The following is a 23,033-nucleotide window of genomic DNA, read 5'->3' on the forward strand; positions in this document are numbered from 1 at the left end:
ATACATTTATAAATAACTGATGATGAATTACTTGCCATTGATCGACTTACCTCCGGGCGAGAACTGGTTGGCACCCATCTTTGGGCTCCCTCTGTTTCGGGGAGACATCAGGAGACCCTGCTGGGGTCCGCCCATTCTGGGGCTTCCCGAAGGGCTGTTCATGCCACTCAGCCCAAACCCTCCGCTGCTCTGAAACGGGGGCTGCTGTGGGTGCTGCTGCATGCCTTGGCCTGGGTGATTCATGGGACCCATCTGATTCATGTGCCCCACCTGATTCATCTGCCCCATCTGATTCATCTGCATTATGCGGTTGCCCATGCCTCCACCTCCACTTCCTCCTCCACCGCTCCCTCCGTACATAGGGCCGCCTCCCATCGGACCCATGTGACCAATGTGTCCCTGCTCGTTCATGCCAAAGCCCCTGCTCATGCTGCCCATGCTACCCATGCCCATCCCCCCACCGGTGTTCATGTTCATTTGGGCATTTGGGTTGGGGCCTCCCATGCCCTGTTGTCTCATAGTGTTTGGCATCATGCTACCACCCTGAGCTGTGCGGTACCCGTTTGGTTCCCTGCGTGGAAGGAGAAGGAAAACAAGCACAAGGTTTGAAAAAATGCAATAACCTTGAAAACACTGTAACCCCCACAACAAACGCTCTAAGAGTATAGATGCTCAGTATAAATGCAACTAAAATATCAGTCAGTGTATAAAAGCTACTTCAGTTGCTACTTCAGCTATTCATATGGCATGAAAGCCTCACATAGATACACTGGAAGTGCTTTTTTGTCAGTACAGTAAATGACATCGTTTGCTGTGTCTGAATGGAGCGTGTACTTTCAGTTTCTGACCTCTGTAGTAGGTGAGTGGAGATGAAGCCTTGAGGCTCATTGCTCATGGGGTGACGGTACAGTTTGCTCTTGGTCTGGGCTGTGACTGGAGTGCCGTCGGACAGGGAGAAGCGGTACAAGGGTGTCTCAGCGTGACCCTGCAGAAAGGCTGCACAGACAGATAAAACAACAAATGAACACCCTGAAACATTTAATCTGATAACAAAGGTCATCAATCACTGTCTTTGCGCGTAAAGCCACTCTGTGATTAAAGAGAGGATCAATGTTGTTGCGCTCAGACATTTGTATTCATGAGATCGATATTAATACACTAATGCATGAGGTGTATGTGTGTTTATATATTTAACCAGTAGGTCTCATTGAGTTTCTTTCTGAAGGGAGGCCTGGCCAAGATAGGTAACAACAACAAATTCAAAATAATTTAAGTCAGATAGTGTACCGTTCATAGCTATTACTATTGCGCTGTAAGAGGGAAGATTGAAAACACTACAGAGTAAACAGTTAATTAAATAACAACATCCTGATCATTTTGCCTCCAGCTCTTTCATTGTGGATTTAACAGTGCTTAACAAGAATGAATTTGCTAAGTTTGAAGGACTTCAGCAGTTGATTCCAGGTGTGTGTGTGTTCGTGTGTGACCCACCCTCATGGTAGTGGCGTTTGTGCGACCAGGGCTGCCCATCACTGTGCTGAAGGAACATCTGAATGCAACGCCTCAACAAATCCTCCCAGCCGGGACGCATCGACGCTCGCAGAGAGTTCTGGTCAATTTGGATCAGTTTACCTGCAGGGGAGGACGGAAGGAGGACGAGTGAGGGGGAAGAAAACAAGGACATGAAAGGGGGATGAGTCAAACCTGTTCATGGATAAAGAAGGAACATCATGTCCTGTTTGAGCTTCTGTGTTTGTTCTGTGTTTGGGCATTTAGGGTATGCAGCTCCTCACCTGAGAGCTCATGCCGGGTATTGAAACTCTCCGTTCTCTCCATGGCTGTCACCCGACGGGCCACACAGATCATGCATGACTGAAGGTCTGCAGGTGAAAGGAGAGGAGTGTCAGTAAGATTTCATGATCATTGCATTTACTTAAGGCTCACTATTTTGACTTTCTGAGATTTGCTTCTCTAGCTCTCTCCTGTGCTCAGGATTTTCAAGAAACAGTGTCAGGTGAAAAGTTGTGTTGATGATATACATATAATATATATACTATAACCGAAATGTTCTCTTTTTTCACATTTTTGCACATGTGTATTAATTCTTTCTGCATCTTACATGAGCCTCATATAGTATTTCTGTCAATGTGCGGGCATTTTCTAACTAATTTTCTCCGTGCATCAAAAAATTCCATTCTTTACATTTCCACACCCAATTTGTGTAAGTTGCATACTGGACCACGACTGGATTTCAAATGGAGCTGTGAATTCATAAATTCATGCTTATACATATATGTGTTAAGAAACTTTTCTACTTTCCTCCTGCGGATGAATGTGAAAACAGCCTTTTAGAATCAATGTCTGCACGTACATCATTCGGCTCAGCAGAGGTAAAAGTGAAGTAACAACAGGCAAAACACATTTTTGAGTGGAGGGGGACTTTAAATAGTGCCAACAAACAGATGAATAAATCTCTTTCAATACAGTGAACTCCTAAAATAATGACCCCTTATTGTGAACTAAAAAGCATGTATATTTGGGTCTCTGCCAGTGTACCTTCCCCCTCCTCGATCATGGCCTTGGGCTGGGTAAGAGCAAAACACTGCATAGTCTCGTAGCGTGGCCCCTCCTCCATGGGGCCGTGGGCGTGGCCAAACTTGACCAGCATTCGGCAAGTGAAGGTGTGACTTTTCTGTCGGGCCGCCTCGCTTCCCCACGACACTCCATTTACTAAAAGGAAACACAAACAAAAAGAAATTTATACTCGGGAGTAAAATAGAATGAGCATGCAACTCTTGGGACTGAAAACAAATGTAGCTATGAATGGGTTCTCTGTAATCAAATATCGCAACAGCTCACGCCCTTTCCTGCCGCGGATCCACATACCCCAACACACACAGGGCAAACAAACAAACCACATTGCAACATGTATTTTCCCTCTTAAATTGAGAAGCAGAAGCCTCTCCTGCTGTTCAGATCCCTGGCTAAATGGACCATGGGATTAATGTAGCCAAGGTGTCGATTTCCAATAACACTCCCTCTCAGTCTGTTCTGCAGCGGGCAGAGGCCAGGGACACTCAGCCATCTATCCTCATTTAGGCCCTGAATCCTCATCACTGCACACATACACATTCATTTAGACAGGGGTCACCTTCACAGGGGAGAAGGAGGAAGAGTGAAAAGGGGGAGGCAAACTTCAGAGAGATATCTAACTGTCCTCCGAGGTCTGTGTGAAGCCTTATCAGGGCCTTGAGTTGGCTGGAGGTTTCTGTCTGGCAGGTACAGAGTGGATACAAGCGAGAACCCAGGAGAGTGAGACATGTCGGGGGAGGATGGAGGGTGGGATGGTAGTAGTGGGGAGGGGCTAACTGATAGTGACAGGTGATTTAACAAGGCCTTGGGTTTCTCTCCTCAACAGAGAAAATATAGCACTGTCACAGGGGCCGATGTCTCCCCTCAGACACAATTAGCCAACATCGAGGCAAGGCAGAGGGGTCAAAAAACACACTGGCCAATAACAAAAGCTCGCTTCATCATTTGTGCGCTGAGTGTGCGTCTGTTTTTGTTAGTGCATGTGTGTCTTGAGCGCTTGTGTCCGAGTGTGTGTGTTTGACGGTAGCTGGCACGGTCAGCGGTCATCCCACAGGAATGTGCAGCGAGAGGGTATTTCATTCATGGGACCAAAAGATAATGAAGGGGCCGAGCAGCAGAGCGAGACACAATGAGGGGTGGGGAGAGCAGCGAGAATCAGGTTGAGAAACAGACAACCACAATATTCATCTTAGTAGGCAGCCATATTAAGTATGAATGAGGCTGAGAAAAGAGTGAGTTGAGGGAGGCACAAGGGACGCTCAGAGGAAAAGTAGAGTAAAGATGAGTTTTAAAAGATAAAAGAGAGTGAATGAATAAAGGAGCGTGCAGGGGAAGGGGAGGAATAAGTGAGAGAACGTGTCAATGGCATGTCGGAACCACCACAGCTTAGGAACATTACTGTGGAGTTAATCTTAGCAGGTTCAGTCGAGCACACATATCCATAATTAATCAGCTTTATAAATAGTGCTCTATGCACATACTCATGGGTGTACACACACACACACACACACACACACACACACACACACAGCACCTTCAAAAACTGCAATCCCATTACGGACATCTATGCATGATAATATACACAATAAGACATACACGTGCACATGCAAACACACAGTGAATTAAACAGAGGAAAGTGTGGAGGTGCATTATTCAGCAGTAAGTAGTTTCCAGATGGCTGCTATGGGATCTGAATAGAGCTCAGGCCTGTTTTACACTGTCTGGACCACTGAGTGTGACTGACAGCTGCGCTACGCTCTGCCTGCTTAGCACCGAGTGGGTGGGTGCTCCTGTGCACGTGTGTTTTGTCAGGTGAGTGTGTGTGTGTGTGTGTGTGTGTGTGTGTGTGTGTGTGTGTGTGTGTGTGTGTGTGTGTGTGTGTATGTATGTGTGTGTGTGTGTGTGTGTATGTATGTATGTGTGTGTCCTTCTGAAAACCACTCATGCACATGAACAGGCTTCCTGGGAGCTCCTCATTATAAGGAAAGAAGGAGTTAAGTATGGAATAAATAACTTAGTGAGTTTGTGTTGAGGTGCGTATGGAGTTGTTGTAACCTCTCAAAGTTAGTTTTATACCTCGGCCCTGTGAAAGATGTCAAGTGGGTTTACTTCTAAGCAGACGTGCAGCTTCCCTGTGTCTATGTGTGCAAGTGTGAGCGTGTGTTTCTCACTGTTGGTCTTGGGTAGGTTCTTGTGGAACTCCTCCCTGTCGTCCTCATGGAGAATGTTGTACACGCTGGTGTTGATGAGCTCCTCCTGTTTGTACTGCAGGTACTGCGTCACGTTGTCCGACACAAACACGATGCTGCCCTCGCGGTTCACCACAAACAGAAAGCCATCCAGAGCCTGAGAGCACAGCGGCAGGAAGTCACCACCAGCCAATCAAACCTTGGAAAAATATTGTTCGAATGACGTGCGTGGAGAGCTGGACTCACCTGCAGCAAGAGCGGCCCCAAGTGGTCCTTGTCGATGACCCCCTGACCTGTCGATGACACGTCTGACTTCTGAACGTCGTCGTCGTTGGATGAAGCTTTTCCTGTGGGAGGGAAAAGGGAGGGGAAAAGAGAAAAAATGCATTAAGAAAGAAAACACAACATAGAGCCATTTCAAGCCCAGCTGCCTTCAAAGAAGCAAAAAAAGAGCAAAGGAGAAACACAAGGTGAGAGCAACGATACCTGAACCTGGAGGAAACAGTTATTTACTACTCTAGCTGCACCAGCAGGGGGCAGCGTTTTTCAATCTTCACTCCTTTTTTTTTTTTTTTGAATATATAAAACTACAGGTGAGGAGGGAGACGGACGGAGGCAGGTTTCTCTGAGGAGCCCGTCAGGAGGAGTAGAGGGCTGGGTGCATGTGGAGCAGGTAGCAGCCGTCCTCATGCTTTATATTCAGTGTCAGACTGAGGGACTGTCTGGTAGGCTGGGGCTGAGAGAGAGAGAGCGCGCGGGAGAGAGCTAGAGAGGCTCTGGAAGCTGTAATGGTGCAGGGGCAGGAGCTGAGGCACCTGAATTAATGGAGGGGCTGAGGCTGAGAGGGGGAAAGAAAGACAGACAGATAAAGAGAGCGAGAGAAAAGAGAGAGAGAGAGAGAGAGAGAGAGACAGAAAGGGCCAGAGCTGAACCAGAGGGATGTGGAAAGAAAACGGCTGGCGTTTGGGTTGTTGTATTAATACAGGGCTTGGTCTGAGAAAGAGGCGGGGGCTGCTCGTCTACAGGAATCATTCTATCTGATTAGTTCCCAGGGGGCACAGATGCCCACACAAAGAAAAAAAAAGCCATTGCTGCCTACAGCCAGGCGCTGTGAAGTTAGGTACAGAAGGACTGACAGAAAGAGGGAGAGGAAAGAGAATGAGACATTAACAGAGTGCGTGTGAGACAGAAAGAGAGAGGCTGCACTCCATCAGTTCACTCAATATCTTAAGATGCTGGGAGCAAACCTGAAGATGCTGCAACTCATTGTGCTGCAATACAGATGAGGGGGTGTGGGGGTGGGGGAAGCAGAAGAGGAGGAAGATGCAAGAGCAGAGTACATTAAATCCAAGTGAGGTGAAAAACAGGAATGATTGATGGAGAAAAGAGAAAAAATGAAGACAGACAGAAAGAGCAACTGAAAGTGAGAGGAGGAGAAGAGGAACAGGTAGAAAGAGAGTCTAAACGCCTGTGTCATTTCTGTCTTCACTTCCTGTAACTATGGCAACATGTCAGCAGCCAGTCAGGGCCAGCTGTAGCCTCTTCCCCATCCTGTCGAGGTGGCAGTCGCTGACTGAGCCGAGCAGAAACACAAGAGCAAAAAATTTACCACAGGCTGTCACCCTAATCTCGAGAAATTTGCCTTGAATGGTAAAATTTTAACTGACACAGGTCTGAATTTAAGAGTTAAAATATGTCCAGTCTGCACTGAAGGTGCATCTGCAAAGCAAGCGTCTCAGCCTGCAGCTTTTTAAAATTGTTCGCTGTAGAAATGACCGCTGTATAATGGAGACGGAACTACGACAATAGCAGCTGTAACCGAACTAATAATTTAGCAGTTCAGCAGAATGGATGGGCATGTGATTACCTGCAAACGTCCAATTAAACAGCCCCTGGTGAGGCCAGAACACAGCTGTGCATGCCCATAACACACACACACACACACACACACACACAAATGACAGGTTCACAAAGCAATGCCCATGTATCCTCCCAAACATAAACAGTTGAGGCTGTGAAATTTGTGGGAGTTGAATGACTGATTTGTCCTTGCACCTGGGCTCTGAGGAGGCACGTGTGTTTGTCTCTGCTAACCCCCAGCTGTCTCCCCACTCCAACACCTTTCCCAATGTTTCCTACACACGCACACTTCTCAACAGTTCATCTGACTTGCAGTGCACCTGTCCAGTTCCAGCTCTCAGTAGCCTTTAGGATTTCAGACAACTGCGTCCACTCACCCTGCTCTTTGATCTGGCGGATCTGGCGTACCGTCTCTTTGAGGATGGCACATTTGTCTGGTTTGACGTTGAAGCTGTCGATGTCGCTGAGGTTGGCGGAGATCAGCTCCGCCAGTTCCTCTATGTATTTGCTCTCCTGCTCCCGTCGCTTCCTCTCACAGCTGCAGAGGGAAATGTGGAAGGATCAGAGCTAGGCTAATGCTACTCAACTCTTCTCAAATTGTCAGTGATGTTCAAACATTTGAAAACAATGTAGTTTGGCAGCAAGATATGTGGTAAGTAGTTTGATAGAAAAAGCATAGCAACTGTTTGCTTTTTGGGCACAGGCACACAAAGTGCCCAGAAACCGACAGAGACTCCAGCAAGTCACTGCACCTGGCCAGGAAATAGTCAGCGCATAACCACCGCAAAAACCACAACTTGTCAGCACGCTTGCCATTTCCCCTGCTCCCTGTCTTGACATGAAAGCTAAGTCATGTCAAGTCTATTTTATTTATATATCCTGTTATCACAAATATGCCTCAAGGGACTTGACATTTTAGAATAAGTGTACTTCTCAAAATTGTCTCCCTTTTTATTTTATAGCTACTATGCATTATGTCTTTATTTCTTTAGTATGAGTGTTTTCTTGGCCTGTCGTGTATATTTTGGCCTGATATCTTGGCCTGATGTTGTGTATATTTTATTTACGTTTCAATCCCACTCAAAACATTGTCTACTTAAATACATTTGTGGTTTGGGGTCAGTCTGCAGGCGTATATCCCTACCATCCTTTACACTCAATAAGACTTTTACCAGGTTAAAGAAAACACTTTTCACACAACCAAAAGTACATTAAAAATCTTCTTATATTTTTGTACACATTTTCGGTTCTTACTGATCGCAGCACAAAAAGAAGCCACATGGCTCGGGCTAGAGAAACCACTGACCCGGTAGCACACTTTCCCTGCATTTTGTGCTGATCAGCCACACTCACCCCAGACCAGGCGTGTCGCAAGTGGAGAGCTTGCGTTTCCGGTTTTCTGAGCTCAGAGGCTCCATGGAGTTTTCCCCCAGTCCGCTCATCGTGTACACATATCAGCACCTGATTTGAAGGAGCACACACATATATAGCTGTAAATAAGGCATTAATAAAGGCAGAGAAAGGGATTATATAGTCCCTTTAACTCCTATTATTTAGGTAATTGTGAAGGGTAGCAGACATTGGAGTTGTCCTTTTGAACTCAGCAAAAATAACCAATACAGAGGCTGGTGGATACGGTGCAAAACAGTTCACAGCAGGGTAAAATATGCTTATATCATGCAAATCGTATTCTCCTGGCAGAGACTGACGAACATAAACATGTCTCGTCTGCCTCCTTCTCCGAAAAAGAGAGTAAGCATGTGAGCTTGTGTTTGTTTGTGTGGGCCTGTGCAAGTATGAGTTCATCAGCTCATATGGTACATTCGCTTGCGCACACGCACACACACGCGCACACACACACACACACACACACACACACACAGAGGATTAGCAGTGTCTCTGATGATAAGCCACACTGCACAACTAACCCCGTTAGACAGCCGTCTGTCTCCCATAATGCATCACATTTCGTCTCCAGGAAGTGAGCTGATAAAGGTTGTAGGGAAGAGAGCAGATGGGACGAAAGGAGGCTAAGAGGAGGAGGAGGCGGAGGAGATAGAGGGAAGAAACCGAAGAAATAAGGGTGGGAGGGAGAAGCTGGTGCTGTGAAGTGTACTCTGATTGGTCACTTTCTTTGCCACAGTGACAGTGGCTGACACTGGGGAAAGGTAGGAGGGAGGGAGGGAAAAGAGGATGGAGGAAGGGAGAGTAAATGAAGGGGAGAGAGAGAACAAATACAGTGGGAGACAGACAATATACAGAGAAAATGCAGAGGAAGAAAAAAATACCGAGGGGGGGAATCAGAGCGAAAAGAGGTAGAGGCAGTAGGAGGGAGCAAACTGAGAGAAAAAGAGATAAAAGCATGTCAAGGAAAGACAGGAAGGAAGGGGAACAGGTGAGAGGGGAAAAAAGAGGAGGAGATGTAACATTCAGACTGTCTGGTGTGTGTTTTGAATGCATGTGTGGCACACAGAGGGGGCTGAAAGCCTCCAGTACCCCTCTTAACCTTCACAGCCAGAGCAGCTTTTTCATTCCATTGATTACATGGTTATCCTCTGACCAGAGCACTGCCTCTCTTGCATAGCAAATCAGGCCAACGGCAGGGGGAGAGATGCCGGCCTGTTATTTAATCACCATGCACCATCATCTCAGGCTCCTTCTTGTGGGATCAGAGCGAATCCACAAAAACGTCTGATTGCGTTCGTTTCAGAGAACGTTCTAATCTTCAGTCGGGCGCTCTTGGCTCGCAACAAGATCATATCCGGCTGAAACAAGCAGTGAACACACCTTCTTATTGAGACAGAATCAATATGCAGGCTGCTTTCATGCATGTCTTCAAGACCAGGTGAAACACAAGTGTATTCCCTTGCAAGACAACAACGGGGAATACTCATAAATCTTGTTCTAAAAGCAAGAGATGCTCTGAAGACGCGCCGCTCATCTTGCTCAATCCCTCCCGCTTTGAGTTTCTTTCAGATTTCACTTTTAATCTGTCCCTTGAGTACCTTCTTTCCTCCTGTCTGCCTCCCTGCGTGCCTGTCTACCTGCCTCCCCGTCTGCTGCTCATAGTTAGACAAAACCCCCGCTTGCTGTTGTCTGATGAAACCTACCACGAGGGAGACGAGGAGCAGGAGAGGCAAAAAGCAGAGAAGGGGGAGGCACAAAGTCGGAAGGTTCAGAACTCGAAGCGCCAAAGCAAAGTGTTTGAGTGAAAACTCCGTCTTTGCTCCTCCGCCGTACGAGCCCGCCTGCCTGCCTGCCAGCCTATTGATGGAGTTCTCAAAGGGGGAGTTGCTCTAATTGCAGAGTGAATGAGGCGGCCCCAGAGAATGGTTGATTAGGAGGCTGCTGAATGCCCCAGGGAAATGGGTCACCTCCAGCCTGGCGCAGGCCGCCCGCTTTTCCAGTGCAGGGAGAAAGTCAATTACACGCCACAGGCAGTGGGGCCTGGTGGCAGAGAGGCAGCGGGGCTGCGGTGGGTACAATACAGCAGCAGGGGGCAGTGGGAATGAGACGTGTAAAGAGGGAAATGGAAGATGGTGATGGAAGTTTGGAGGGCAGCAAGGAGAGGAGGAGAGATGGGCATAAAGATGGCAATTTAAGGGAGAAAGAGTGAGAAGCAGTAAATGAGAGAGAGTGAGTATAGAACAAAAAGCAGACAGTAACTTAGTGTCTCTGCACCTGGGTTAATGCACATGTTGTATTAATTGCGTTAATAAAATTAGAATTGGAAAAATTAAAAAAGCCTATGGTGGGAAAAGCCGGTGCATCGAGAAGAGGATTAAATGAAGTCATGAAAATAATTATGCTTTTATTTTTGATGATCTATTGTAGATGGTTAGAGTATACAGTTACATTTGGAGGAAAAGACTCTAAAAGCTTCTTTAAGGATCCAAGCAGCAATAAGGATTCTGTGTCTGACAATATGTGTAACTTTCCAAAACAAACAATCTGACATTCGCACCCACTTGACGCAGCCGTTGTACAGGTATGTGGAGATGAGGGATGATAGTAAGGAGGGTTTCTTGTGTCTCAAGCCCTCTTTTTTATTACAACTATTTTTAAGAGAACTATTTTGTGACTTTTCATGCTTACAACTCAGTGGAACACACCCAGGATAGTCTGAAAATGTCCACCTCTATCCTCATATTTAAACAATTATCATGCCTCGTTTGTCTATATCAAGGATGTAAATTTTCGGTCTCCATAGGAGTGTGGCTGTTTGGAACAGCTGCGAACACGTTTGCCTCCCTCTTCAGAATATTACAATAAAAATGGAAACAGACTTTGATTCCCATGCACCTCTTTCTTGTTTGAAAGTTTACATAAACATTTACTCTGCTCAGTTGGAGATACACCTAGCATGAAAACAAAGAGCCTAAAGATGGAAAAATTAGTGGGGAAATTAAGTGGAAAGGAAGGCATCATTTATGACACAACAGCTTAGAGTTAGACAGAAACAAACACACTCCCCGGGCCACACGGCTTCTGCATTTGCTTCTGATCAGCTGCATGTTCATTTAGGTCTATAGACTAACTCATATAGTTGAAGATGACTCAAAGACATTAATCAGGGCCAGAGGCAATAGTGGGAAGCTGTTAATCAGAGTGGTTACCAAGCAGCAGCTGCTTGTGGCTCGGCCAGAGATTCAAATAAGACAAAGACACATTTAGCTCCCAGCTGACTCAGCCGCCATGGGAGAGCCTTCTGACACGTACAGGTGAGTGCACCCATGCAGGTAAGCAGCTCTGAACGCTCACACTACCTTTGACCGGAGTCAGGACCCTGATCTTGATGATTTCAAGGGGTCACCGCCTTCACGCTGACAGCTGACCCACAAATTTGCGGGTCGTTAGACGGTTTGTGAAAGGAGGATCACTCAGGTCAACACAGCTGTGGCATCACCTGGGGTAAAGCTAAACTCCTCAGGTCTGCTACAGGACAGCAGCCTGCCAGTGACCCTGTAGCCTGGAGCTCAATGGGAGCATTGCTCACCAGGAACCACAGACTTTATGGCTTTATGGCAATACAGAGGGAAAAGGGAAATGCTACCCATTCCAAGTTAAGTTCACATGATAGAGGGCAGTCCCACAGACATAAGTTGACTACTAGGAGATCTAATTGTGACGTATTAGATGTACAAATATCCCCCTTTATCAACACATTGCTCCATGACCTTGAACACTAATGGCCAGATTTGTATGACATTTACTATACATGTTCACGGTTCCCAGAGGGTGCATCTGAATGTTTCTTGTTGACCCCCTGAACTTCCTGCTAACCTCTGTTAAAGTGATGACTTTGTCAGTCAGACATCTTCAACATAAACGACACAATGCTTCTGAGACATCTGTTGATATGCTGTGTGGAAAGCATTTTACTGGATATTATGAATTTCCTCCATGCAGTTGGCATGCATGAACGCTGAGGAGAAAGGGTTGCTTGGGTTATAACTGACTGTATGAGTAGCAAAATTTTCAATATATCGTTTGTTTTGTGTAAATGGGATGCATGTGACATTTCAGCCTGTGGGGTTTCTGTTTTGTTTCAGCTATTTTTTTTTTTAATAATTACAAACCGTTTTATTGCACAAAAGAAAACTAAGTTTGCAAAGAGATTTTTTATTGTTTCTAACAATAACCTTTAAATGGTTTGTAGAGTCGGTGGATTAAACTTTCAATATTAACTATTCATTACATGGATGTCAATCAGAGAACATTTGTTTTCTCAAATTTAAACAATGAATGAATGAGTTCTGTTTTGAAAGGAAGGAGAAAGTTGTTTACCTAACTTAAATTCAAATATTCAAGTCACACAATTCCCAATTCTAGACATCCTTTAGAACTATGACTTTAAACCGAGTGGTACTTTTTCACTCTGGTGTGTTTTTTGTATACCTCAGTGAGCACAATAAAAATGTTTACAATAAGATGAGCAGAGCTTCAATAACTAACACTGGTGAGTTAAACTCTTGGACTTTTACAGGAGCGGAATTTAAATAGATGAGCAGCAGCTTAAAACCGAAAGCAAAAAATTAGGTTTGGGCAGACAGAAAGCAAAGTGGAGAGACGACTTCCCACGACACAGTGAGTCACAGCAGGGGAAAAAAAACAATGCAACAAACAAGAACGTGTCGGAAAGACTTACTGGGGGCAGATGGCGAGTGCATGGGAAAAACTAACAACAACAAATACAATCAAGACATATCTTTATTCTGTGTTGCACTAACCTGTACATATTTATTCCTGTTTAAGCGTCAACCCCAGAGTGGATTCAGCCAATGATACAGCTTCATTCTGGGTTGAATTAAAACTCACACAATTTGTTCTGTTCAAGAGCTTGAAGGTCAACACAGAAATTGTTTATTTTTTTTATTGAAAGGCAAATAAAAATGGAAGAGTTCTCACTGGTAAAACAATGGTTGGTTGAGTACGTTCATTCACCATCTATCAAACGCTGAGATGGCAGAACTGTGGCACAGGCTGCCATCACAACTTCCTGTGGGTTTGTTTGACAAGCGTCTCGGTTTCCATTCCATTCTTTTTTAGTTGGGGTGGATACGACCAAGAAGGCAGGACCGGTGTGAGCAGGGCACTGGATGTTGGTGACAAAAGGGAAGAGTAGATAGGAAGGGAGAGGGAAGGTGAGAGAGTTTGCCGGGCAGGCCTTGCTCAGGCTGGGTGATGCAAATAGCTGTTGCCTCCCCCGCCTACCTGCCTGCCAGCCGCTCTCTTTCATAATCTCTGTTGACAAAACAGAGGCACACGGCCCTGGTCTGACCATGGAAACTCACACCAGTGACATAACAAGAGCTGCAGCTGCTTTGCTTGGAGTACTTGCACAAGCCCGATGGTCTAACCCAGTAGAATAGATTTTGGGAATATTTCTCCCTTCTGTAAATTCTTTCAATGATGTTGTCGTTATCAATCTTCTCTCCTGGCTTTTTATCAAAAGAAACAAATGCTTTTTATACTAATGATTTAAATGGGAGAGTTTCATGCCCGTCCAAGTCTCAGAAGTGCTCCAACTGTCAGTCACCCAACATTATCTATGGAAAATGAACAGGACTTTTTACTTCCCTGTTTTAACTCTTGGCTGTTCATGTCCTGTATCTCCTCTGCCTGGAGTCTGGTCCCTCCTCCCCTCTCTTACACACCTCACTCTGCACACAATCACTCCTGCTATCGGTGCAACGGCAGTGTGTCTGCAAAAGCATGCGTGAGACTGCACGTGAACGAAAGAGAGAGTGCGGTTTGGTTAAGTCTAGGTACGTGTGTGTGTGTGTGTGTGTGTGTGTGTGTGTGTGTGTGTGTGTGTGTGTATGTGTGTGTGTGTGTGTGTTGTGTGATTGTTGTTGTCACCTGTAGGCAGGGGTAAAAGATTAATGCTCTCTTTCAGCCTATGTGGCAGGTAGAGCACAAAGAATAATTTGATTTCTCCTCCTGTCTCCCTGCCATCTTCCCACTCTCTGTTTTCTCATCTGCCTGAAAATCATGCGCTCAACCCTCTTTGTTTCCCTCTAGTTACCACCACCACCACCCATTCGCCAAAAACTATCCCACCTTCCTAAATCCAGACCTCAAACACAAAACACCTCCATAAAACATTTGCTTCAGAAAACACACACTGTTCTCAGCGTTCAGGTCAGGAGGATGTTGCAAGAATGTGGCAACAACAAGAAACTGTCTCTGGCAAACCACTCAACCTAAACCCAGCAGGCCGTTACCATGCCAACCATATGGGATGTTAGCCCACCTTGTGACGGCGCCGAGATGATGGACGATCAGATCCCCACTCCCCTCACTCTTGGTGGGGGGGGGGGTCGTATATAGGCTGGTCAATGGAGTCTGGAGGGGGAAAAAAGGAAAAGTTTAACAATCATGCTCAACTCTGCGTGTTCATTACGGTGATATTAATGAAAAACAAGCAGCATTATTAATCAGTGGCCTGGAGACACATGCACAGGAAGCTGCATTAACAGCTTAATGAACAGAAGGAACTGTGAGGGAGTCATGCCTCGCTACATGCTTTTGTCTTCATTACTGGTGCATGTTGTACAGAGCAAACACACCAAGGCTCCTGTGCATTTGCATCGACACACAGACCTCTCCCACAGCCAGACCAACCGCGCACACCCACACACACACACACACACACACACACACACACACGCAAAAAGGGATGTTGAGACACAAGCTTTACAGGAAGCCAAACGGTCGAAACCTGAAAGTGACGCCAGCATGTGATCCACAATTCAGCCAGTCGGTCTAACTATGAGAAGGTAAAAGAAAGTGCTTTCGCGTCTTTTCCACTAAAGATGCACTCCAGATCCACACAACTAGGATTTAAACGTCAAGGCTTTATTGGCAAATATCTCCCATGCTTTGTGAGCAAGAGCACGAAAACAGACTATTAGGCTAAATCGCCGCTCTAATCCCAAAAGCACATAATAGGCTAATTTGTGTCCATTTAGATCCTGATAAGAAACAGTGTGTGTGTGTGTGTGTGTGTGTGTGTGTGTGTGTGTTTTGGCCACATTGAATTGTTGTAGTAGCTCAAGTGTTCTGTCTGAACAATCATAAGAGAGTATCCCGTGGGGGGTAAAGAGTGCGTAACCATGGAGAACACTGGGCGTTTCCATGACACCCTGTCATCAGTGAAGCACGCTGCCAGGATGTCTCATGTTCATCTGTCACTGTGCCTCAGTGTGTGTGTGTGTGTGTGTGTGTGTGTGTGTGTGTGTGTGTGTGTGTGTGTGTGTGTGTGTGTGTGTGTGTGTGTGTGTGTGTGTGTAAAACAGAGAGATAGCATGTAGGTTTACTTTTGTTTTGTTTTTACGCGGATGTTTCAGAGCGTCTCGTCAGTGCGCATGTTTACAACCAAATATCTGATTTCAGGACACGCCTACATGAGTGTGTGTCTTAGTATGTGTGTTTGTATGGCTGACCTCATGCCTAGCGTGCCTATGTTGTGTAGGTTGTCAGCGACCTGACCGCTGGCTGCACCCATGATTGGGAGCAGATGGGGGCTGTCGGTGTGTGTGTGTGTGTGTGTGTGTGTGTGTGTGTGTGTGTGTGTGTGTGTGTGTGTGTGTGTGTGTGTGTGTGTGTGTGTCAGGAGGAAGGAGGCGGAGGAGGGTTGGAGGGGGTGTGTTAGTGCTCTAGTTTAGGTGATGTATGGACTCTCACACACCAAGACCCTCCTTCAACCGATGTGTTTCCTATTAATTGAAAGGGGAGAAAAATAGAGCCAGAGAAGGCTGCTTAAGCGGGAAGAATTTATAGCTCAGCCTGTGACAAAGAGTAACTCGGGGGAGAAATAAAAAGTAGTCCTCCTTGGTGTGCACGAGCAGGGACAAGACAGCCTTCAGTGCAATCCTTACTGCTCTTTGTGCTCACTTTGACACTGCCATGAAAACTAGAGTGAATGAAATGGTAGTTAACCGGCGTAAAGCCTTGAATATAAAAGCAGTGTGAATAAGCTTAAGATGCAGAGGTTGAGTCTGTGGAGAAATGTTAAGCTCGCTGACGCGGAGGCCTTTTTACAGTCCACTTTCCTCCACCCGACACGTGTTTGTTTATCTCTTTGTGCTCTTCAATTACTCCTCACCAGGCAGCTAAGCAAGCCTTCAACCTTTTACTGTACAAACGTTTGCGCTTTGCTGCTGCACTTAGGCAACACAATAAATCTCTTACACAACGGCATCTTCCTCTTGTTAAAAGCAAAAATTCAGTTAAAGGATGAAATAAACACGCAGCCAGAGAGTTCACATTTTACTGTGGATGCGCATAGAAAAGCCATTAACTTTGTGAACTTGAATTGCCTAGTAAATCATAAACAGTACAAAGAAGCTGATATAACTGGCAGAGATCTTATCTCTGTGACAATTCTACATTTCAAAGCCGTACAAGCGCGAGAGACCGAAGTGTCAGAGAAGCTGATTTAACTTAAGTGGTCAGTTTGTTGTAACCTTTGAGATTTCTTCCTCTTTCCATGTTACACAATATTGCAGAACTCACACCTTATGAATCGATGTTTACTGGGACTTTTGTCCCTAATATGCTTTATATGGCCTTGAAACACACTTAAAAATGGTGACTGTCAGACTTCTGTTAAAGCTGGTAATTGGTATTCAACTTAATATATTGTGGCATCAAAACAATGCAAAATCATGCATTGTGTCAAAAATCATGAAAAACTGCATTACACATTGACTAAAAGGGACTCAAGGAAATATTTGCTTAACAAATCCAAAAGTATGGATGGTATAAAAATGAATGCTGTGTGTTTATAAACACATCTGATAATCTCATTTACTGATTCTTACACTGTATTACAATTGAGCCCATGAACTGAATAAATAATTAAAGAAAAACCTGTGTGCTCTAGTTTTCTTCTGGGCTTGTCCACCGATGGACGGTGATCTACACTGACCTGTCCTCCTCCTCAAGCTCAAGCACAACATTTAAAAAAGTTTGTGCGGTTTGGCACCTTCATTGAGCTATTGAACGGTCATGTGTTTCTCTCATTTAATCTGAATGCAGCCACGTGCTGAGCAGGAAAAGAATATGAAGGGAAGGACTATTTCTCTGCTTGTGTGTTTGCGATGAGTGTAAAGTTGCACACAGCCAAGAAACGGCCCTGATAAGATAAAGATGGTAAAACTCACACACGTCCTCATCTGTCACCTTCAGCTGAACCAGGAAGAAATCTGAGCGCCACGTGTGGAACAACTCTGTGAATGTTGCTATGAGTGAGATAGAAAGCGAGACAACATTTTCCTTTTTTGTTACAAAGTCCATTTGAACCTGACCTTGTATGAGACTAATCAGTCAGCATGTGATGCAGGATCCGGGGCAGTAAACTTAAATCCCATTCGTTTTCAGCACACTCACTGCAACTGGAGTTGTTTCTGTGGTTTCTATTATGAGACAGGGTTTTACAACTGTGGAAAGTTAGAACGGGGCAATCATTTCATTTTTCATTGTAGCAACTGTGAGGTACACAGTAGAAATCCTGCGTTTGCGTTGTAAAGTAATCCCCCAGGAATGTGTGCATGGCCAACGCAGCACCATGATGGAGGAAGTTGCATTGCGTTGCAGCAAAATGTGAACCAGGTTCAAGTTTACTGCCAGACAAACTTTTTTTATTTTTTTTTGTCAGAACCCTCTGCTTTGGCATCCCCACTCTACCGACACCAACTAAATAAATGAGGGGACAGTGTTTTATAAGCTGGTCTGAACATAGCCTAATTTGGACCTGCCAATGGTTCTGGGTCAGATACTAGGAACCGATAGGAACCTTGAAGGCCTTTAACTTAGTTACTTACTTGAGTACTGCAATAACCAGAAAACACAACTCAAAAAATAAAAGTAACACACACAAAAAAAAAAAAACAAGTAAACAATGTGAAAATGGGCTGGGCTCAATTTTCTTGAATCTGAATCCAGCATCAAATCCTCTTATTGAATCCAAATCCATTCGAATCCCTCATTAAATGCAAAACAATTAACAAATTATAAATAACTAAAACTCAAAGATTTCCTTTAGATCTATAATCAGCTTTTGTTGACTGAGATGACAAATGCGTTTACTGTGTTGACTAACATCTTATTTGTTCATATATTTGATCCATATATTGAACCATTAAATTGATCAGTTTCAATTACTAATCAGATAGTTTTGATTTTGACTCCTGAAAACGATGTGACGTGATCAGCCAGACGACTCACTATTCGGTTGCTCTTGCTGAACTACAAAATCAAAAAGTCCACTTGCGCTCTCATAGAGTGGTGTCCTCACAAATTATATTTGGTACAGACAACAGCTTGGAAAGAGCCCATAAACTTGACAAATGTTTCATTTTGGCCTTTTAACAAGCCACTTACAAAATTAGCGAAATCTGCCATCTGAACTTTAAGTTGAACCAATGAAAGTGACTTAAGTAAACTTAACTAGTATTAGGCCGATATTAGCTTATTGCAGATATATCATATCAGTGTATATATTGACCAATAAGAATTTGCATTACAGAAATGCCAAACTAAGTTTGACGTTTTTAAGAACCCATGTCTTCATTACATAGCCGCGTTTCCCCACATACAGACTTTACTTGGGCCAATGTATATTAACGGCCGACCAGGTATTTTTGATGGCTAATTCAGCATTTTGCAGAGAGTTGTTATCTATTACATTACAAGACACGGACATGGTAGATATTTTACAAGCTCAGACCAGGTAAAGCAACAGTGAACACACCAGACCAGATGTCATTCGTTAGCTACCACGTTCGTTCGTTTTGATAGGCTACACCATTAACAAGCCTCCTCCACAAGTGGCACGCCTGCTGCTGAAAATGGAATCGTGGGTGTCTGTCATTCTGTGGGAAACACCGCATAGTTTGTACACCTGACAGCACTGACAACTGTAAAACATCAAAATCCTCAGTATCTTGGCCATATTTTTTTTACAAAAAGGAAAACAAATTAAGGGATCCATATCAAAGTAGTATTTTTCAACTCCCAAATATCAATATCAGTATAAATCAAAAATATGTCAGGTTATACTGGGAATCCTGCTAACATTGTCTAAATGTTTTGTATACTGGTCTTTGCTAATAAAAAGGAGAGAGAAGATATAAAATGTTCAATAAGTGATTTGTTGGTGTCTGAGCTTAGCGAATCTGGGTATTTTTCCACAAACGGGAACTGGATCCGAAATGTAAATGGCTATCAAAAACAAACCCCTGTGCTTGCTAGATTGAGTTTTATTTGAGTATACTTAAACACACCCTTTAAAAAACATTCATGTCCAGCCAAAGGGATTTGTGCCTTTAAGAAAACATCTTTAGGCGACTGATAGATAGGCAAATTAAATTCAGGAACATCCGCTAGTCATTTCTTTGTGAGCTGTAATCCCCCCCCCCCCCCCCCTTTACTGTCTGTCTTTTTTATTGCAAGATTTTTCTCTCTCTGTGTCTGTCTTCTGTAATGACTGTGAATAAGGGAAATTGTGTGCGCTAGCCAGCATACACAACGGCACAATGAAGAACGCATAAAAGTACATTGTGTGTAAGTTTGTGTGTGTGTGTGTGTACTCTGCCTTAGTTTTGCTTCGCCCAGTCCCCCTCCAACAAATCCAGCAAAATAGGAGCCAAGCCACATCTTGGCACCTTGCCTCCCCTTAAACAAATCACACCACAGAGGCTAATAAAAAACTCCACGTCCAAAGCTTGCTTCCACAGACAAGGGGGTACCAAAGAGGGGAGCCATTCTCAGCTACCCAGCTCTGTCTACAATGAACTCGTACAAGACTGAGTGCTGCTTTTCAACTTGAACAAAAAGTGCCAGTCTCTCCACTGTCTCCATCATCCCAACGCCCTTTTCTTTGCTGTTAAATAGTGCTTCCCTGTTATATTGTTCTTAACTAGCCTCGCTAAAAAAACACTCATTGAAAACAAATTGCTTCTTAGTTCAGTGACAAAGTGAGAGTGAACTTTCCATCTTTAGACCAATTACTGCTATCATAGCACACAGCCTGCTGCTTCTAACTTCACACTTCAGAGAGGGATAAGAGGAGGGGGTGGAGGATGAAGAAAAGCAGAGGGAAAGCGTCTGGCTCAGGGCAGAAATAGGCCAGGCAGGTCTAAAACTAAAACTCATCCTGGCATCCAGGGTGTGACTGCTGTAGGCTGCCATCAAACATGCATTTACATATTCAAAAAAAAAAGGAAACAGGCGTTTGCATGAGTCATCCTTTCCACGAAGGTAGACGAAACCAAACTCACTGCACACACTGCACCACGCTCCACTGTAAAATCCATAAGAAGGAATCCGCTGTCACACAAGTAGCCCAACTAAACTCTCGGAGAGGCCCAATTGTTAAAAAGGAGCAACTGTAAAAAGAAATGAAGAATTATTGCATCAGGTTTTTGTAATAGCTCAAGGCCACTTTAAAATGACTTTACAGTGTAACATCTGTTTTGAGTACAGGCTGACACTCAATGTAATAAAAGAGGCAATTTTCTTTTCTTAGAATTCACGGAGTATCAAATACTGTAAGCCCACGTTTGAAAATCAAAAAATGAGGGGGATCACTGCACACACGCACCGCTAGTCCTCAACAGTGTTTTGTTTCTGTTTATATTCTTATTTCTCCTGATGAACTTATTTGTCTACAATTGAATAGACTAAACACGACCTACCTGAGTGAGGTTATCTTTGGCCTTGTGAGCTTATAAAGTTCATTTATCACTGTTATTTGGTCCAATAAGGGGCAAATGTATGGATGATATTGATATAGTATACAGAGAGCATGTCTATACTTCATATACATCAGCAGAGCGCCACAGATGATAGAGAAGGCTTGTGAGCAAGATGTGTTTTCAAGTGTTTTTCAGTCCATCACTTTGTCCCAGACTGAAATATCTTGACAACAACTGGAATACATAACCATGAAGTTTTCATTCATTATCCTCAGAGGATGAATCCTGCTGACTTGGGTGATCCTCTGACTTTAACTCTGGTACCACCATGAGGTTGACATTTGTGCTTTTGACAAAAATATAAAAACAGCTGTTTTGCAAGTGCTCCTCAGGATAAATTTCAATCAACCAACTCAGTGATGCCTCGACTTTCCATATAGCGCCATTATCTGGTGAAAACTTTGTGCAATACTTCGGTTTATAAATGAATACCTTCAAAATTATACTTACCAGTTCACTCACTGATGAGAACAGACCTAAACATGAGCTAAACTAATTTCCAACATTCAAATATAGAATATGAAGTAGGGCTTAACAATGAATCAACAGCAACAATTAAAATGAAATTTCCACTATATGTGTGACACATATTGTAATCTCTGTCAAAATCATTCAGACCTTATATGAAGATTTAAAAACAGCTTCCCTCAGTACCATAATTAATCCTGAGGTGCCCTGCTTAACGTGGAATTTTTCAGCTCCGCTTCATAGACAATTTTCTTGGATTGGGACACTTTGTGGCGTTTTAATGCCAACAAACACAGATGGGTGACAAATTAAAGACAACATAAAATGTCCAGAAGCAACCAGAGCAGCTTCAGTGTTGAACACATTCAATGAGTCCATTGGAAGCATCTGCACTGGTTGCGTTTCTCCATTCATAAAGTCAGGTTTTTCCTTTAACCTGTGACCCGTCAATGCACGACCTTCGTAAACACAGCGCTTATTTTTCTTTGTCAAAACTTCATGAACCTGCAATAAAAGTGCTGTCTGTGCCACAGAGTTTAGCGATCAACCAAGTCGGCCACTGTGTTCATGTTGACATGTATTTGTGCGCACAGTAAATTACTATGTGTCGTCATAAAATGGATGAGAGTCTCTATTTTACCTTTATGAACAGTGACGTGAGCTGCACAGTCTGGCAGTAAATGAGGGATGACAGGTGATTAAAAAGCTTTGCTGAACTGTAATCTTGCATTTCAGTCCAACCCTGATAACCATAAAAAGTGTATGTTGTCAATAACAGCTCCTGCTACTTTATTTGAACCTGGCCACATGCTGAACATGTGTGCAGAGAGGAAAGAGAGAAAGCGGGTGAGAGACAATATGAAGAGCAGGAGAGTAAACCTCACACATCTTCATCTGTCTCCTTAAGTTGAACCCAGACGGAGACTCATTGTGAATGTGTGTGATTCAAGGTGTGTGCTGTAAAGAAATATCAGGGTCAAGAACATGTGTAGAGAGTGCAATATGTATCAGACCCACAGTCTAACATGCCTGAATTGCCAAGCGCGGAACTAGATTACATGAAACGCCTCATTGGAAGCCATCAATTATGCAAGAGCTGTACATTATCATAAGATAGAGGACCATTTTTGTGAGTTAATTAACAATGAACCGAGTATATTAACAATGCCATATAGAAGAGTGATGACTGGAGCTTTAGTAAACACTTACATTCTCATCATAACAAAGAGAAAATTACCTAGTTACAGGCCTCTTGGGGTAGAGAAAGAAATGAAGTGAGACAATAGTAGTAGTAGGAAAGTAGTTGTCACCTGCTTTAGTTACTGGTTGCAAAATGAATTAAAAATGAGGGGGAAAATGAGACCTCTGTGGTTAAGCATGCCCACAATCTCTAACCCCACCTCTGATGGTCACTCTGCTGCTATGGCAACAAACATGGGGGGGGGGGGGGCCCTGTTGCCTCGCAGCAAGAAGGTTGTGGGTTCAAACCCCGGTTGCCCCGTGTCCATGTGGGTTGTCTCCGGGTGCCCCGGCTTCCTCCCACCATCCAAAGACATGCAGGCTAGGTTAATTGGTGTCTCTAAAATTGTCCTTAGGCGTTAATGTGAGTGTTTGTTTGTCTATGTGTGGCCCTGCGATGGACTGGCGACCTGTCCAGGGT

General features: G+C 44.2%; 1 protein-coding gene across 3 annotated transcripts in view; it reads right to left on the bottom strand.

Moving 5' to 3' along the window:
- The window catches only part of LOC123974891 (nuclear receptor coactivator 3-like), a 76,477-nt gene that overhangs the window by 11,039 nt on the left and 42,405 nt on the right, over nucleotides 1-23,033 (bottom strand). For 2 of the 3 annotated variants that reach the window (XM_046055903.1, XM_046055902.1), the window contains exons 2-11: nucleotides 14,398-14,489; nucleotides 7,995-8,102; nucleotides 7,019-7,179; nucleotides 5,028-5,128; nucleotides 4,764-4,938; nucleotides 2,557-2,730; nucleotides 1,794-1,880; nucleotides 1,492-1,632; nucleotides 849-996; nucleotides 51-571 (exon numbers count right to left, since the gene is read on the bottom strand). In XM_046055903.1, the coding sequence (XP_045911859.1) occupies nucleotides 51-571; nucleotides 849-996; nucleotides 1,492-1,632; nucleotides 1,794-1,880; nucleotides 2,557-2,730; nucleotides 4,764-4,938; nucleotides 5,028-5,128; nucleotides 7,019-7,179; nucleotides 7,995-8,083 (1,597 nt within the window). In that variant the 5' untranslated portion in view covers nucleotides 8,084-8,102; nucleotides 14,398-14,489. The remainder of the gene's footprint in view (nucleotides 1-50; nucleotides 572-848; nucleotides 997-1,491; nucleotides 1,633-1,793; nucleotides 1,881-2,556; nucleotides 2,731-4,763; nucleotides 4,939-5,027; nucleotides 5,129-7,018; nucleotides 7,180-7,994; nucleotides 8,103-14,397; nucleotides 14,490-23,033) is intronic. The other variant, XM_046055904.1, reaches the window with a different exon arrangement.

This window comes from Micropterus dolomieu, linkage group LG08 (assembly GCF_021292245.1).
Source record: "Micropterus dolomieu isolate WLL.071019.BEF.003 ecotype Adirondacks linkage group LG08, ASM2129224v1, whole genome shotgun sequence".
Taxonomy (NCBI): Eukaryota; Metazoa; Chordata; class Actinopteri; order Centrarchiformes; family Centrarchidae; genus Micropterus; species Micropterus dolomieu.